This window comes from Styela clava, chromosome 11, assembly GCF_964204865.1.
Source record: "Styela clava chromosome 11, kaStyClav1.hap1.2, whole genome shotgun sequence".
NCBI lineage: Eukaryota > Metazoa > Chordata > Ascidiacea > Stolidobranchia > Styelidae > Styela > Styela clava.
Genome location: NC_135260.1, coordinates 7422976 through 7437671, shown reverse-complemented (window position 1 = coordinate 7437671; position 14696 = coordinate 7422976). Strand labels below are relative to the sequence as shown.

The 14696-nt window shown below is 34.0% G+C and overlaps 1 protein-coding gene across 1 annotated transcript; it reads left to right on the top strand.

Annotated features, from left to right (window-relative positions):
• Window positions 1–601: 601 nt before the first annotated feature.
• Window positions 602–13912, top strand: LOC120347308 (uncharacterized). Its single transcript, XM_039417223.2, has 13 exons — window positions 602–760; window positions 1962–2216; window positions 2803–3211; window positions 3595–3892; window positions 4326–4707; window positions 5210–5403; window positions 6241–6442; window positions 7234–7328; window positions 7514–7912; window positions 8940–9400; window positions 11285–11380; window positions 12141–12232; window positions 13038–13912. The coding sequence occupies exons 1-13, from the start codon at window positions 749–751 to the stop codon at window positions 13797–13799; spliced, it is 3657 nt and encodes a 1218-aa protein (XP_039273157.2). The 5' UTR covers window positions 602–748; the 3' UTR covers window positions 13800–13912.
• The last annotated feature ends 784 nt before the right edge of the window (window positions 13913–14696 follow it).

Here is a 14696-nt window from a genome sequence, read left to right as displayed (position 1 = left end):
ATCCTAACTTGGCTGATAGTTAATCAAGTTTCGCAAAAACAGTGAACTTCTGACTCGTTGCGGACTCATTTGAACGCTCTGCGGACTCATTTGAGACCGCGGACTCGGGTTGGGAAACACTGCGTTAGGAATACACTCGCCACCGCACCTATAATTACTCTGCGTGGGTTCGCAGGTTCGAATCCCATGCAGGGATGGTTATGTGCGAGAGGATTGCTGGACTCCTCGCCGTCGTTGGGTGGTTCACGTAACCGCTGGTCGGTTACGGCTTCTTCCACCACCAAGTCCATGCTTCCGAAAACAAATAACTAACTAATCCCATACCCGACTTGGAATGGTAACCAGACGAGAGGCTTGGTTCGCCATATGGATAAGCCGTCTTCTCGGCTTTCCTCTCCCCCGGGATAAATATGTAAATCCTATCTTATCCTATGCAAAGATTTTTTTTGTTCCCTAGGTTCTAATATACTTCACATCTTTAATACTTTTCAATAAAGATTCTAAAATTTAATGCGTTAATTTATTTTCTTCTCCTGAACTGTAATATAGCTCCGGTTACACCAGACTTGACTCCGGTTTTCAACACAGCTTCGACATCGCTAAAATAGTGGTGAAAAAAAGTTACCGCACCTTTAGGCTGGAGCTTCCTTCTGTTAGTGTGCTGAACTTCTGCGACTATCGTCCGACTAATTGTCCAAGGGACCTGTAGTTCCAGAACAGAGAAGGGATATTCATATATTGCTAAATTATGGATTTTGAGGTTAGTTCCGCCGTGACATGCACTCTATTACTGAATTTGTCAGTCTGTGATGATATTATTTTCTTGTCCATATTTTTTCCATTTTTGATCCCGGTCTGCGTCCAATGAAAAACAAACTTTTTTTTCTTCCATTGGACATGATCGGCTTCAATCAATACATGACTTCTCAAAATCCTAAATTGCCCCTTGATAACTTACTACATAATTACATGATACCGGTAATCATCACTGTCAGACTGTTATTACTGCTGAAATATTTTCTTTATTGTGTTATGCTTATATTAGTGTTGATTTTGTTTTTGTGGCAATAAATCTTTGTCTAACATTCTGCATTTCGGTACCATACTGGTAGTTATTCTCCGATTTTTGTGCGATCCGTGGAGAAATTGCCGCATGATCCTGCAGTAGTCTACAGTACGGCACACTATCCAAATTCCAAGAATTTCCCTCCATTTGGTACAATAAAACAAACACTCCCATGTGTCTCACAAACGAGACGTTTTGCTAAAAACTCTCGAATGCCACGGTAAATTTTTTTTTCCTTCAGTAAATCGGATTATTTTTTCTCAAGGAATTCGATGATGACGTTATTAGATTGCGCTTTTTTGTAGTATTTTCCGCAACTTCATTATACAGTATTTTTACCGATATTGAGGGACAACAATGTCCAGACGTCTCCCAAAGGAGGGGTGTCTGATCATCGGTAAAATGTGTTCCTCTGAAACGAGACAATGTGGCTCGATCTGTATAGTGTGCCGTACTGCAGTATGAAAGTATATTGGTATAACCAAAAAGGGCGTCAATTATTTCTGAAAAATGTAAAAAACAGAATACTATTCCCTGGGCGATCTTGGTAATGCTAAACTACATTTATTATAATCATGTTTGTAAAAAGCAGAAAAGTGTTGCCCTTGGACCTATTTTGTTAAACCTATGTATTCTCATCTTATATTGATTTAAAAGTTAGGCCTATGTTTGTACGTTTTAAAATTTATATCAAGTTATACACGCCTCCCTGGTACGATAACTCTGTAGTAGGAGAAATACGTTATTATTTTCAAAAATATTGTGATAGAGTTGAAGATAATTTGATTCGATCAAATTACATGAAAACATCTCAACCTGTTAGTTATTGCGAAAAAAATGATATCATATCAATTCAAAATCAAAAATGATATATTAATAATACTGATTTATATAGGATGAAGATCTCACTGCGTTACGCTCAGCTGCTCTTGCGTCATTGTCTTCAAAAGCACAAGAGGAGGCCGAACCACAAGAAGATGAAGAAGATTTATCTGCATTACGCTTGGCCGCCCTCATGACCAGGAAAGCCAATCAAAAAATTCAGGTTATTTCACAGCGACTTACAGAACTTCAACAGACCCCAACAGAGTATCGATCTCCTGCAGCAACACAAGTTACTTTACAACAAAATACTTTCAACTTGCCCCCAGTAAGTAAATGATCTTGATTTTTATATAAGCAACAAGTTATGTTTCATTAAGAATTTCTGCTAGTTTTTTTCCATTGATTATAGCGCACATGCTAGAAATATGAGTATTTCAGTTTGTTTCATAATTTATTTGATAAAAAATTGGCAAATATACATATCTAAGTAATAAGAAAAACAGTTTATTTCCACAAAAAGTACTTTCTTGCTGCTTCACAGAAAACTGTTATGTTATTCTTAATTATCACTCAAATATTATCTTATCTTCTTCAAGATTCCTTTTTGCTATTTCTGTATTTAAACCCGGAGTAGAATTAAATGAGGAAAAAAAAACTTTCAGTTTAATAAGCAATATTCCATAACGCTTTATTTCTGAATAATTTATTGTTCTAGAATCCTTAACAGCAATTATTTTCATTTGAATCTTATACAAATTACATTTTAGAAGACGTTTTGAATTTAGATAATTTTGCAAATTGACCAAATTTATTAATGATAAAACTGTAATTCCTAAGTGTCAAGAGTAACGATTTTAAAATGCGAGTTAGATTATATATGAACATTTTTTTTAACTTACTTTTATTTACAGATGACGTTGATGTCATTGCCGCCACCATCTGGCAATCCACTTCAAATGAGACTTCCACCTCCACCATTACCTGGGAATATTATCAGATTGAGAGAACGATTTACCACCCCACCAGTGAATTTTCATTTGAGGTTGTTTCCACCTCCGGCATCTGGTCAGATTTTAAAACCAGCGCCACCTGTCCCACCAAACTTTCTGCGTATGAGAGAGCCACCACCAAATTTTCATGTAATGACGAGACCATCTCCAGGACACTTTATTCGAATGAGAGAACCCAGGCCTCGTCATGGGAATTTTCATCATATAAGAAATCCTTCATTAAGGCCTCCTCTTCTACCCACACCTGGTACGAGGGATTTAAATACTGGAAGTAACTTGATCAGCCTAACGCCTGGTCCTAACACTTCAGGTATGTTTTGTTTTTATTATTGTCTACAACAGCCACAGATTATCAAAACTGGTGGATATTATTTCTATTTGATTTTTGAAATTTTAAACCAGTGTGCAAATAATGTAATTTGCGTAGTTTTGAATATGATAAAGAAACCACACTAGCATATCGAGGAGTAATATCTAATTAAAAAAACAGGTTATGTTGATACATATGATATAAGTAGATCGAAGCAATTTGATGAAAGTTCGAACAAGCTCGGTGATTATCTAAACATCTATTTATCGATAGGTTGATTTGGACGAAGGATAAAGAAACGTCTCTGTTTTTAGCGATAACTGTTATGATATATCGATCCACAAAATTGTAAAATTTAATTAAACGTAATTTATTATATTCAGTGCCAGCAATCAGCATGCATTCATCATCGGTAGTCACAGTTCGACCTCAGTCTCAGTTTGTCCGACAAAGATTTCAGACAAGGAATATTCGTCCTTCAATGCAAAAACAACATCAAAAACATATACCAAAATCTAAGCCCGAAGTCGTTCCAGAACCAAAAGTACCAACGAAGTTTGATCGATATGATAATTCATCGTCAGATGAAGATGAGGAGCATACAGCTATTGAGAAAAAAAATAATTCTGATGATAATGAGGAAGAAGAACAATCTGATGTTGAATCAGTCGCTTCTGAAAAGTTAGTTTCATTTTGAGATAAAAATATATACCATAATTATAGAGAAAAATTGCTAAAAATCGAGAATTTTTCAGATACTGCTATGTTGCAAAGGCTTTTATTTATTAATAATTATAAAACAGACTCTAATATTCAATTTTGTTTAAAAATGATTCAAAAATATTTCTATCTGACTCAATATGATTCAAACATATGAATTTTTGTGTCAAATCAGAGATTTCTTTTATTTGATTTCCTGATTTGCTATTAGATTTATCATTTTTCTTTGTTCATACCTAATTCTTTGAATATTTAGTGATGATCTTTTTGAGAATAGTATGCATATCAACTAATTTACTTTATAACTTTTAAAATTTCACTCGTTTTTCACTGTCCTCCATGAGAAAACGTCTACCACCAATTTGTTTTGAACATGGAATATTTATATTTTTAGATCGTTCAGCTCAGTGAGTGATGTTGATAAATTCGATACGGCAATTGATGAAGGTGAAGATTTAGCCGAGAATGAAAATGGAGAAAAAGTTGAAAACGAAAATGACGAATCTTCTGTAGAAAACGACAAAAACATTGTAGAAACTGAACATCTTAGTGATGACAACATATCAATTCATGATCCAAATGAGGAAGATGATATTCTTGCAGCTATTGATGATTTTCTCGAAGATAGACCGGAAAAGGAGAAACCTAAAAAACCAACGAAAGTGGATAAACCACCATCGATAGAAAAGAAACCTCCAGTAAAAGTAGAGAAAAAAGTGATTGAAAAGCGAAAACCAGTTAAACCACCGACAGGAAAGACAAGCACTAGTTCGAAGGTACATGCATATTGATTAGTATTTTGCCATATATTTTTATCTTGTCTGTTGGATATGAAGATAGGTATTAGCAAGCAACAATTGTACAGCAGGGAGTAGGGCTTCCTGTTCAATCTTATGTTATCCGATTAGGCTACTTGAAATGTTATTAAATCTCATTGACATATTAAATTGAATGACTTTCAATAAGGTGAATTTTTGAACAGAACTTTACAGACTTTCGTTGTTTGTTACCTTACTCCATGTTTATCAAGCAAGATTTTTTTATTGTAATATTCTACCTGCTCAATTTCAAGGTCTCAATAAAAAAAGGATTGAAAAAAAGATATTGAAAAAATAGCTACTGATAATAAAATATTAGTTCTGTATACATGGGATGCTCATAAACTGTTAGTCGATCATGTTTATTTCAGGAAATGATGTCTAAACTATCTGGTAAATTGTGGTTTACTAATATTTATAAAGTAACTTATTTTTGACTATTTTGTTCTGTTATTTCAAGGCAAGTGACGAAATAGCCGAAGAATCCAAGAGTGGTCCACCGAAGACTCTACAAAAGATACTTGCAAAACGTGAAGCAAAACAACAAAATACTAAACCTCAGAAAGCGATTACAAAAGTTTCACCTCCAGTTGTAGAACTCCCAATTAATGAACCAAAAACACAATCTTCAAAATTTAACAAAGAAGCTGTTTGGTGGGTAAATTATTTTACATAGAGGCTAATTGACAATTTTCACATCAAACAAATTTTTAATATAGTTCGAAGAAATGCTGTAACATGTAAGTCTTGAGAAACAGACTGCGACTCCAAACTCGAGCTGTTTTAAAAACAACTTGGAGCTGTCATTTAGGTTGCTAAGAATTTTGACTCAGACGTCGGATTCCAGCTCAAAAAATTTTGGTCTTTTTGAATTTCTATCAGGAATCCTGACTTAAATTATTACAAAGCTATCTGAAATTCTGATTCCCAACTCAGATGAATTCAAAATTCTGAAAATACAACCCGAACTCTAATACTTAATATAAAACATTCTAAATTACGTCTCCACAGCCCTTGTTTGAAGTATTTTATATTCACTTTTATAATGCTGCTCTCTAATTACTTATCGATCTTAAGATCGGTAAGTATGTTGATAGGTATTTGTCTGTTTGTTTGTTTGTTTGTCTGTTCGATACACGCAATATCTTGTGAAAGCGAGGTTGAATCTGCTCCAAATTTTGCATGTGCATTCATCATAGTTCGGAACAGGAGCCTATCAATTTTGGATGGATTTTGTTGTATTATTAGCGAGTTATTAATTAATTAGTAATGGGACACACGGTGTCACTATGGAGTAAGACCACTGTTTTGGGGGATCCCCTAACCTCCGAACGATAAGTCTTCGGTTTTCAACCGAATTCTAATTTTTTATTCTGGTCAATTTTTATCACTTATCAAGTACGTTTTCTAATCAGTTTCAGTATAAATATTGAGCTTGGCGTTTACATCAATTGTTTAACAATTCACAATTTGTGTTATATTATTATTTAGGTCAGTGAATCCTCCACCTGCCAAAGAAAATATAACAACAGTGGCAATGCCTGCACAGCCCAATACTTACACAATTCCAGTTTTCATGAAGCAAAATCAGTTTTCTCCGCCAAGACAAAGAAGGGATTCTGATCTAGATAGCGTAGGAACTTCTGATCTAAGTTTTATATCGAGTGAAAGTGAGGTTGAAGTTGAAGAAAAGGTGGGTGAATGTATTAGTTTGGATGAAATTGGAAAAGATCTTTTTATCATATTTTTACTGTCAATATCTGAATGTTTCTTACATTTAATCTTCCAATCAATATGGAACTAATACTAGAACTAAAATAAGGAAAATCAGAATGAAATTATGGCCTGACCCTAACCTGGTACACATACTACGGGAGTACCACTTTACCATTGTAAGGCACAAGACGAAGAAATTGTGGTTTTATGACAACATTATGCTTTTCACAACTCGTATCAGTTTTATTGTTCTCACTTTCAAATTTTATTAATATGATGATAATTCACTCTGACTCGCTTTGACTGACTCATTGAATGACATGTAATTAATTAATTAATTAGTTGCACAAGATATTTGTAATTTTTTTGATATTTTTCACATGCAAATAGTAATTTTCCTCCGACTTTATGTATATTTTTCCAATTTATACACAAATCCCGGTTTCCAACTTTGGACTGGGAAAAATTACAACTGCAACGAAGTTCCCAACTGTGAGCAAACCCTTTTTTTTTGACGAAACTGTATACAGGCCCTCTTTAATTGTCTGTTGCAAATACTTAGTCAACTTAGTACATTATTTGTTACAGAACTTTACTTTGATTGCCACCATCAAGGTCTGAAATTGTAGTATCTACTTCAGCTTCAAATTTCCACTTTGTGAGAATTTTAAAAAAGCGACTCTAACTCCAAATAATAATAAAATCACACTGAACTCAAGTTCTATCGTATATCGCTATACTGACCTGATGATTATCCTCTCATTGCAGAAAACTGAAACCAAACAAACTCAGAGAAGACCAAGAACAAGATCAATGTCAGGAAGTAACAATCAAGAAAGATCGAGATCTAGAGATGCAGAAAGGTGACAAATTTTAATTAATCTAGTGTTTATTAGTAATTTGGTTGATTTTTCAAATCATTGTATTTATGATGAATTAAATAAACATTTAGTGATATTATTTATAGGGTACCATCATGATGCAATTATCTGAATAGCACTTTCTGTTGAAATTCTCCCTGGTTTTCAGCATTATTTCATTATTTTAGACCATCACAATCGAGAAAGTCACAAAGAGAAGACCGTTCATCACCAACAGTAAAGACTTCTAAAATATCCGCCAGACCGGACTCGGCATCTTCAAAAAACAATCAAAACTTGGATTTAAGAAAGAAACTAGAAACACGAGGGATTGTTAAACAAAATGTTGTTGTTGATGATGAACCTCATCAGAAAAAAACCACATCGACAAAAGATAGCTCACAAACATCGCGTCGAGCTTTTTCTCCTGTCAGGAAAACAGGAGTTATAAGTTTAAAAAAGAAAAGCAGTCGCATTCCTCCTCCAACACAACCAAAGAAAAAGTCGAAATCTCGATCAAGAGAGAGTTCACCAGATAATATAAAACTGCCTGATTTAAATGAAGCAAGGAGGATTATAATAACAAGGTAGGTTAGGTCCTTCATTAGTTAACGATTTAAATGTTTATAAATATTTTTATACTTAAATATATTTGTATTGACTCACGTATTGAATCGCGTATATTTATTTGAATATGAATGAGCGTATGAATACATTCTAATTGGATTGTTTTCAATTTTAAAAGCGCTGATACAAATATATACCAATGGACAAAATGCCCGAGATAAGTCTACATATAACACACAAAGCGAAGTTCCGCTTTTTTTTAGTTTTTTATTTTTTTTCCGCAATTGGTACATCATCTTCTGGTACTAACTTGTCACGGAAGGTGTGCTAAAAGATTGTGCATCACGAAAGCGTGTTTGGATGGTTTCCATGTACCCCCAACACTTCGCAGGTGAACCGTTCTCCTCTCGTTAAATTGATAGTTCCAAAATAGGTATGGCTATATATAATTCCTGTGCAATTTTTTCTAAATTGCTCACTGTTGAATGTCAGCCAAAAATGCCAGCATACGATAAAGAACCTCTTTTCACCATTTGGTGGAGACTTTTATCTAGTTCATACACACCAGTCATCTGGCTCGCTCTATCAACGACACTCCACGTTTGTATCCATCAATCTAACTGCTAACGTTTCATTCAAATTGCAGCTATACTTCCATTATTTCTGTAATAATGGCTTATTCACAAATGATTTTGAACATTTACCCTACTTCAAATGTTTTGCGCGGTATTGTTATGATATGATATCAAAGTTTTGGTATAAAATATACAATTTAACCATCAATTTGCATTTATAGACAGGGTAAGCTATGCTTTTAAAATTAGCTTTCAGTACTTCTTCTGGGCATCGTCTTGTACATTTTGGGAAATTTAAAGATGTAAACCAGTTTGTAAACGCCACTTCTTGAATATACACTTAAAATAAATATATACACTGTAATTTTTCTGCAATGGTGAGGTATAGCAAGAATATTTCATGGGACAAGGAAAATGTACATTTCTCAAGATCCGTTCAAAAAATTTATCACAATTTTATTCGTTATTTTAGGCCAAATACTGATGTTTCATCATCAAGTAAAAGAACGTCATCAGAAAAACAAATAAAAACGACAAAGAAAAGAAAACATGAACAATCTGGACAAATTGAAAATGATAGAAATTTGACTATGAAAAGAAAACTGTCATCTGCTGATGAACTGAAACAAAATAAACACAAAATACGAGATGAAGATAAAGACGATTCCCCTATTCCACAAAACAGACGACGAAGTGTACTGCCACCAAAATCTGAAAATGAAACAGACACAATCAGAAGAAATAAGAGAAAAAACTCTGCCAATGAAAGTAGAAAAATACATTCGAAAAAACAAACAACCCCATCTAGTGATGAAACATCTTCATCTGATGATGATGAAAATTCCTCGAGTGATGCAGCTGATTCTGACGTACAGGAAGAAGAAGTATTTGCCGTGGATGACGTTGTTCTTCCTGATTTCGATGATGTATTAGGTCTGTTGAACACTTTATTTATGATTTTTGTGATATTTGAAAAATGTGGTAATGTTATCGGTATTTTAAATTATAGAATGTTAGGTCTTATAATTTAAGTCTCCATGTATGAAGCTGGTTTAGATTTAAAAGGGGAGTGCTCGTTTTCTGCAAATAAGTTAGTCATGATCGCCGAATAGTCTTATTGGTTTTCTTCTATGCTATTATTTATTATGGTAGGTCTGCAGTGGGACTTCGCATCACTGAGTTAATGCTTTTACTTACTAATCATAGTTTTTACTGTATATACACACTTCAGCAGAAATTGCTCCTATGCAATATTTGATAATTTTGCGTCTATTTCTAGTGGTCAGTACATAATGCAAAATTCATTGTTTTGTAATGGCTGTTTTACTATTGTGTAATTTACTGCAATTGTAGAATGGGTGTCCAAAACAAACAGTTGAAATCTTTTATATCCAATATCGTAAACTTGTTGCCACACAAAATAGATTTTCACCTAATTTCTGACACAATAAAAATAGAAAATCATTTGAAAAATGTTTATCTCAACTATTCTGCATTATTAAATTTAATTTCTACATATTTAAAATGCTTTGTTAAAATTTTTCATACTAACACAAGGCAATTTTGGAAATATACGATTATCCATGTTCGAAAACATTTTTTCGGAGTAGTGAGGCATTCAATTTTTGCCATTCGCTACTGTAGAATATTAATAATATTACTAGTTAAGATCAACTTTTTTTAAGAAATGGACATCCACAAATATATCTTTTCATGTACTAACATTCTCAATAACTTTATTATGTGAATAATTATGATAGTTTGGCTGTTCGAATTTTCAATTGTATAGTTTTTTGTACCTCCAAGTAAAATTTTTTGGTTTAAAAATTTTTTATGATTCAACTTTCAAATAAATTAGTTTATCAAGTAATAAAATAAATAAGGTCGTTAACAATCTATGATAAAAAAGAATAATTTTTTTAACAGTAGTTTTGTATGAATATCATTTTTGTACCTGTAAGAAGAATTGTTAATTTATAGACTTGTATGTACTAATAGTATGATATCAATATCCACAACCCTCTTATTTGTACGTTCAAAAATTGACACCAATTAAAAAAAAATTGTATTATACTTATTAAAAAAATTCATTTGCATCAATCTTTTATAGTTATTAAAATTGTTACAATCAAAATAAAACCTGATTCTTTATATAGTTTTGCACTATTTCCGTTGTATCAATATTTTTGCCAAATTTATTTCAAATACCATATTCGTGTTCTATTTCTTAATCTGCAATATTTGTAAGTAGTGTTGCTTGTTATTTCAATAGTATTTTTAACATTATTACACATCCTTCTATCACTGCTAGAAAAATGTTAATGACCTTTTTTTGACTAACTATGCATTCAATTTAAAATTATGCAATCATTTTATACCTATTTATGCTGTATTTTTTTGCAATATATTTCACTGTGCTGAAATTCCTGGTGACATACTATTATGCATCAACATGTAATTATCTAAATGCTGATTCTTCGATACTCCCGTAGTATGTGTACCAGGTTAGGCCATAAATTTGTTCCAATTTTTTCTATTTTAGTTCTATTACTAGTTCGGGGACTGTCTGTGTTAGCCAAGTGAATATACCCCCTGCCCTCAGGCTTACGTAAGATGTAAAGTAGGCGAACAAAATTAGTTATCTCCATATTGGTACACATACTTCTGGAGTACCGATTCTTCTATATAATATATTTTATGAGTAATATTATTTCACCAGGCATTTATTTCTCACGTTATTCTGTTGTTTTTTGTCCATTTTTTGTCTCGTTTTTGATCTTTTATTTCTCTCGTTTGAACTTGGTTGGGTTTATATAGGAAACTTCGATGATGATGAAAGCAACGATGGTGAGTACATCTCCAGCAACCGAAAATCAAGGAAACTTTCCCAAACTAAGTCGAAGAAAACGAAAAGTACGTATAAGTTTGAAAGCAGTACGATATTACAGCTTTGTAATATTTTCATGGAAAATCTTCAAATATCTATAGCTTTTGTATAAGCTGTTTGAATATTCTGGAACAGTGGTTCTCAACCCTTTTTCTCCAGTGGCTCACTTTCGTTGCACAAAAACTGTGGCCTATTAACTTTCTCAAGCAAGAGAAAAACTACAAGAAAAACAAGAAATTGTTCCCACAAAAATAAACACTTCCACTTTATAATGAAAAAAAAAATTACCAATTAGCAAGAAGAAACATCATTCATCACTACTACAATAAAATTTATCAATAACTCTAGCAATTTTCAATTGATTTGTAGCCCAGAACATGCTTCTGTGGGCCACGGCCAGTTGAGAACCGGTATGCTAGATAAACCATATTTTATACAACATCTATTCACACCTTCCCCTCCAAATAAAGCCACTGATAATCAAAGAAAGTAAGTAGTTCCTACCCAATTTATTACATACACCTTTGGTCATGTGGTTACCTTTGTAACCAACAGCTATTTTTTGTTTACTGCAATCTTGCAGGCAGTTAAAAACAGTTTTATTATGGCCTTAATAATAATAATAAACTAAGATGTTTCTAGATTTCCTTGCTTGCAAATTACCTGAACAATCTCATTTTTTTTTCTACAAGTCTAAACAACGTTTTGGTCGTAAAACTTTAGTTCGCCTTAAATCATGAACGAATTTTAAAAACTCAGTGTACATTTTAGAAGTTTTCATTGCAGGAGCTGAGAAATCTTCTGATGTTCACCGATTACCAGACAGCAGACGAATTGTTCCAAAATCTTCTCCAAAACCTGAATCTGAAGACGAAAAAGTATGCTTTCTTTTGTCTGATCCCTTTAGTAACGTTGTCACTTAATGATGGTTTTTAAATCTAACTGTTATTGCTTTTTTTACCGGAGGTCTCACTGAAAGACATTGTAGTCAAGTTTTTTTTTGTCCAAATCAGAGTGGGAATATTCGTCAATTTTGATTGGAAAATCTGAATCATAATTTAGAAGAGTTTATAGGCTTTAGAGCAGGGATTTTCAATCTTCTCTGTGGAACGACACCCCAATGAAACATTCCTCAAGGCAATCCAGTTCAATTGTCTGAATTGTATCAACTATAAGTATATATTTAGAGCAAACCCAATGCAGGCAAAACAAAATGCTATTTAAAGTATAACAAGTTTGATATTAGTGCCAAACCCTAGTAAGTATTTGACTATATTAAACAATATACATAATAATATAGAGACTCCCCGATTTAGAGGTCAACTTGCGAACCCCTATACCAGGCCCACCCCTATACCCCTCATTCACGAAACAATCCACGCGGACCCACACACACACACATTTTCCTCTGGTAGTAATAAAGGATATTGAAAACGGCAACACACAAAAACTCGACTGCCTTCCAAGTACCCCTGGAAATCTTTTCGTGTACCCCTGGTGGTTTGTGAATCCTAGCCCTACTCTGTACTGGCCGAACCTAGCGTTCCACGGAGCCATGGTTGTAAACTGCTGCTTTAGAGTCAAATACAACTATTCTCAAGCTGTGTAGTCTTCAAAAAGACCACTGAGATTTCCTGTACTTTTGACTATCATTTGGTCTTATAAATAATTTCTGCTTTGTAGGTGAAGCCACAGAAACCAAGAAAGTCTGTCCACGAAAGACTGGGTCGTATAACTAAAGTACCAGAAACGAAGAAAAGGATTATACACAATGAAAGAATACAAAAACCTGTACGTAAGACATCTCCTAAATGGGAAAGCGAGAATTCTTCATCTTCTGAGTCCTCTGGAGAATCATCAGAATCTGAAACTGGTGGAGACTCTCACGATTATGATTCCGATGCTCCGCGATCTAAAAAACCAATCCTTCCTTCTTCTTATATAAGAGTTGCTCCAAAAATGAAAAAAGTTTATCCCGGTGAGGAAATATATGACAGGTCTTCTAGAAAAGATATGAATGAGGAAAAAAAGGAACGGGACATGAAACATCGAAAAAGGAAAATTCTTGTTTCTGGTCGCAAAGACACTACATCCGCCAAATACGTAATTCAAGAAAGAAAGGCCGATCACCAAGCAAAGCGATATAGTGTAAAAGACCGTATTGGAAAACATACTTCAGACTGTAATATTGATAAACAACAAATGCAAATTGAAAGCAGACGAGTGCTCTCTAAAAAGTCTAAGCAGGATCCTAAAGACAGTATAACAAAATCGGAAAAACGAAGAATGCGTGATACGAATGTTGAAAGAGACGATCGTCCCCCAAAACCTGGAAAAAAGGAAGACTTTCTAGAAGCCAAGATAAAAAAGATAAAAGAAAAAAACAGTCGCATCATGAGGCGACAAAAGGAGATTGAGATGGAGAAGCAAAAGTTTGGATTCTGATGTCCTTATACGTTTTATTTTTTTCGTTTTTGCACTATCACTGGATTTCGTTTTTACTGTTTATGTCCCTGCAGAATCACATTGAATATTTCAGATAAATTCTTTTTGTCCAACCTTTTCTGTTGGTATTTCGCTGTGAAAATGCGTCTTAGAGGATCACTGGAAATTTGGTGAATACTGGATTGGTCGCCTTGTCTATTTTAGGAATTTTATTTTGAGATAGCGAGCGTCTGGACACGCCAGTACTGCCGACGAGTTATGTCCGCGTGATTATCCCTATCCCACTTTACTGCGAAATGCGGTTATAGCGATCCTGGTATCAACATTTTTTTCGGATGAGAGTAAGAAGTTTAGCCACCGTATAAGTAGACATTGTGATGTATCAATGCCACATGTCTGTATTGCCTCTAGTTGGGACCTGAACCAGTCACAGATTGTGCACCCATTCTTCGCTATTGAAATTTTCGCAAGAACAAAAAATAAAAGCCAATAACGCGTGCGATGTTCCCAGGGTTCTCTTTTGTTGAAATCGCTTTCGTCAACGTGACGTAGGTATTTAGGCCGTGAACATTGGTCACATGTCGATAAGCTACGGTATATTCCCGCAACCGTCTGCACAGGTACGCCCCGCGCCACGAAGTCGTCGATAATTAATTTTTTAATCGGATCGTAATCATCAGCGCCGAGAAGCCAGAGATTATTAAAAAAGTGAATTCAAATATTCGACTGCCAATGGAGAAATAATAGAACTGAAAGGCGGTGTTATACAGTACTAAAAATGAAAGAAAAAAAATACATAAGTTATATTTTAGGAATTTCGCGAAAGACAAAAGGACACTGAATTTCGAACACTGTAAATCGCCAAAGTTTCGTTTATATACTTACAGCACACGGTAT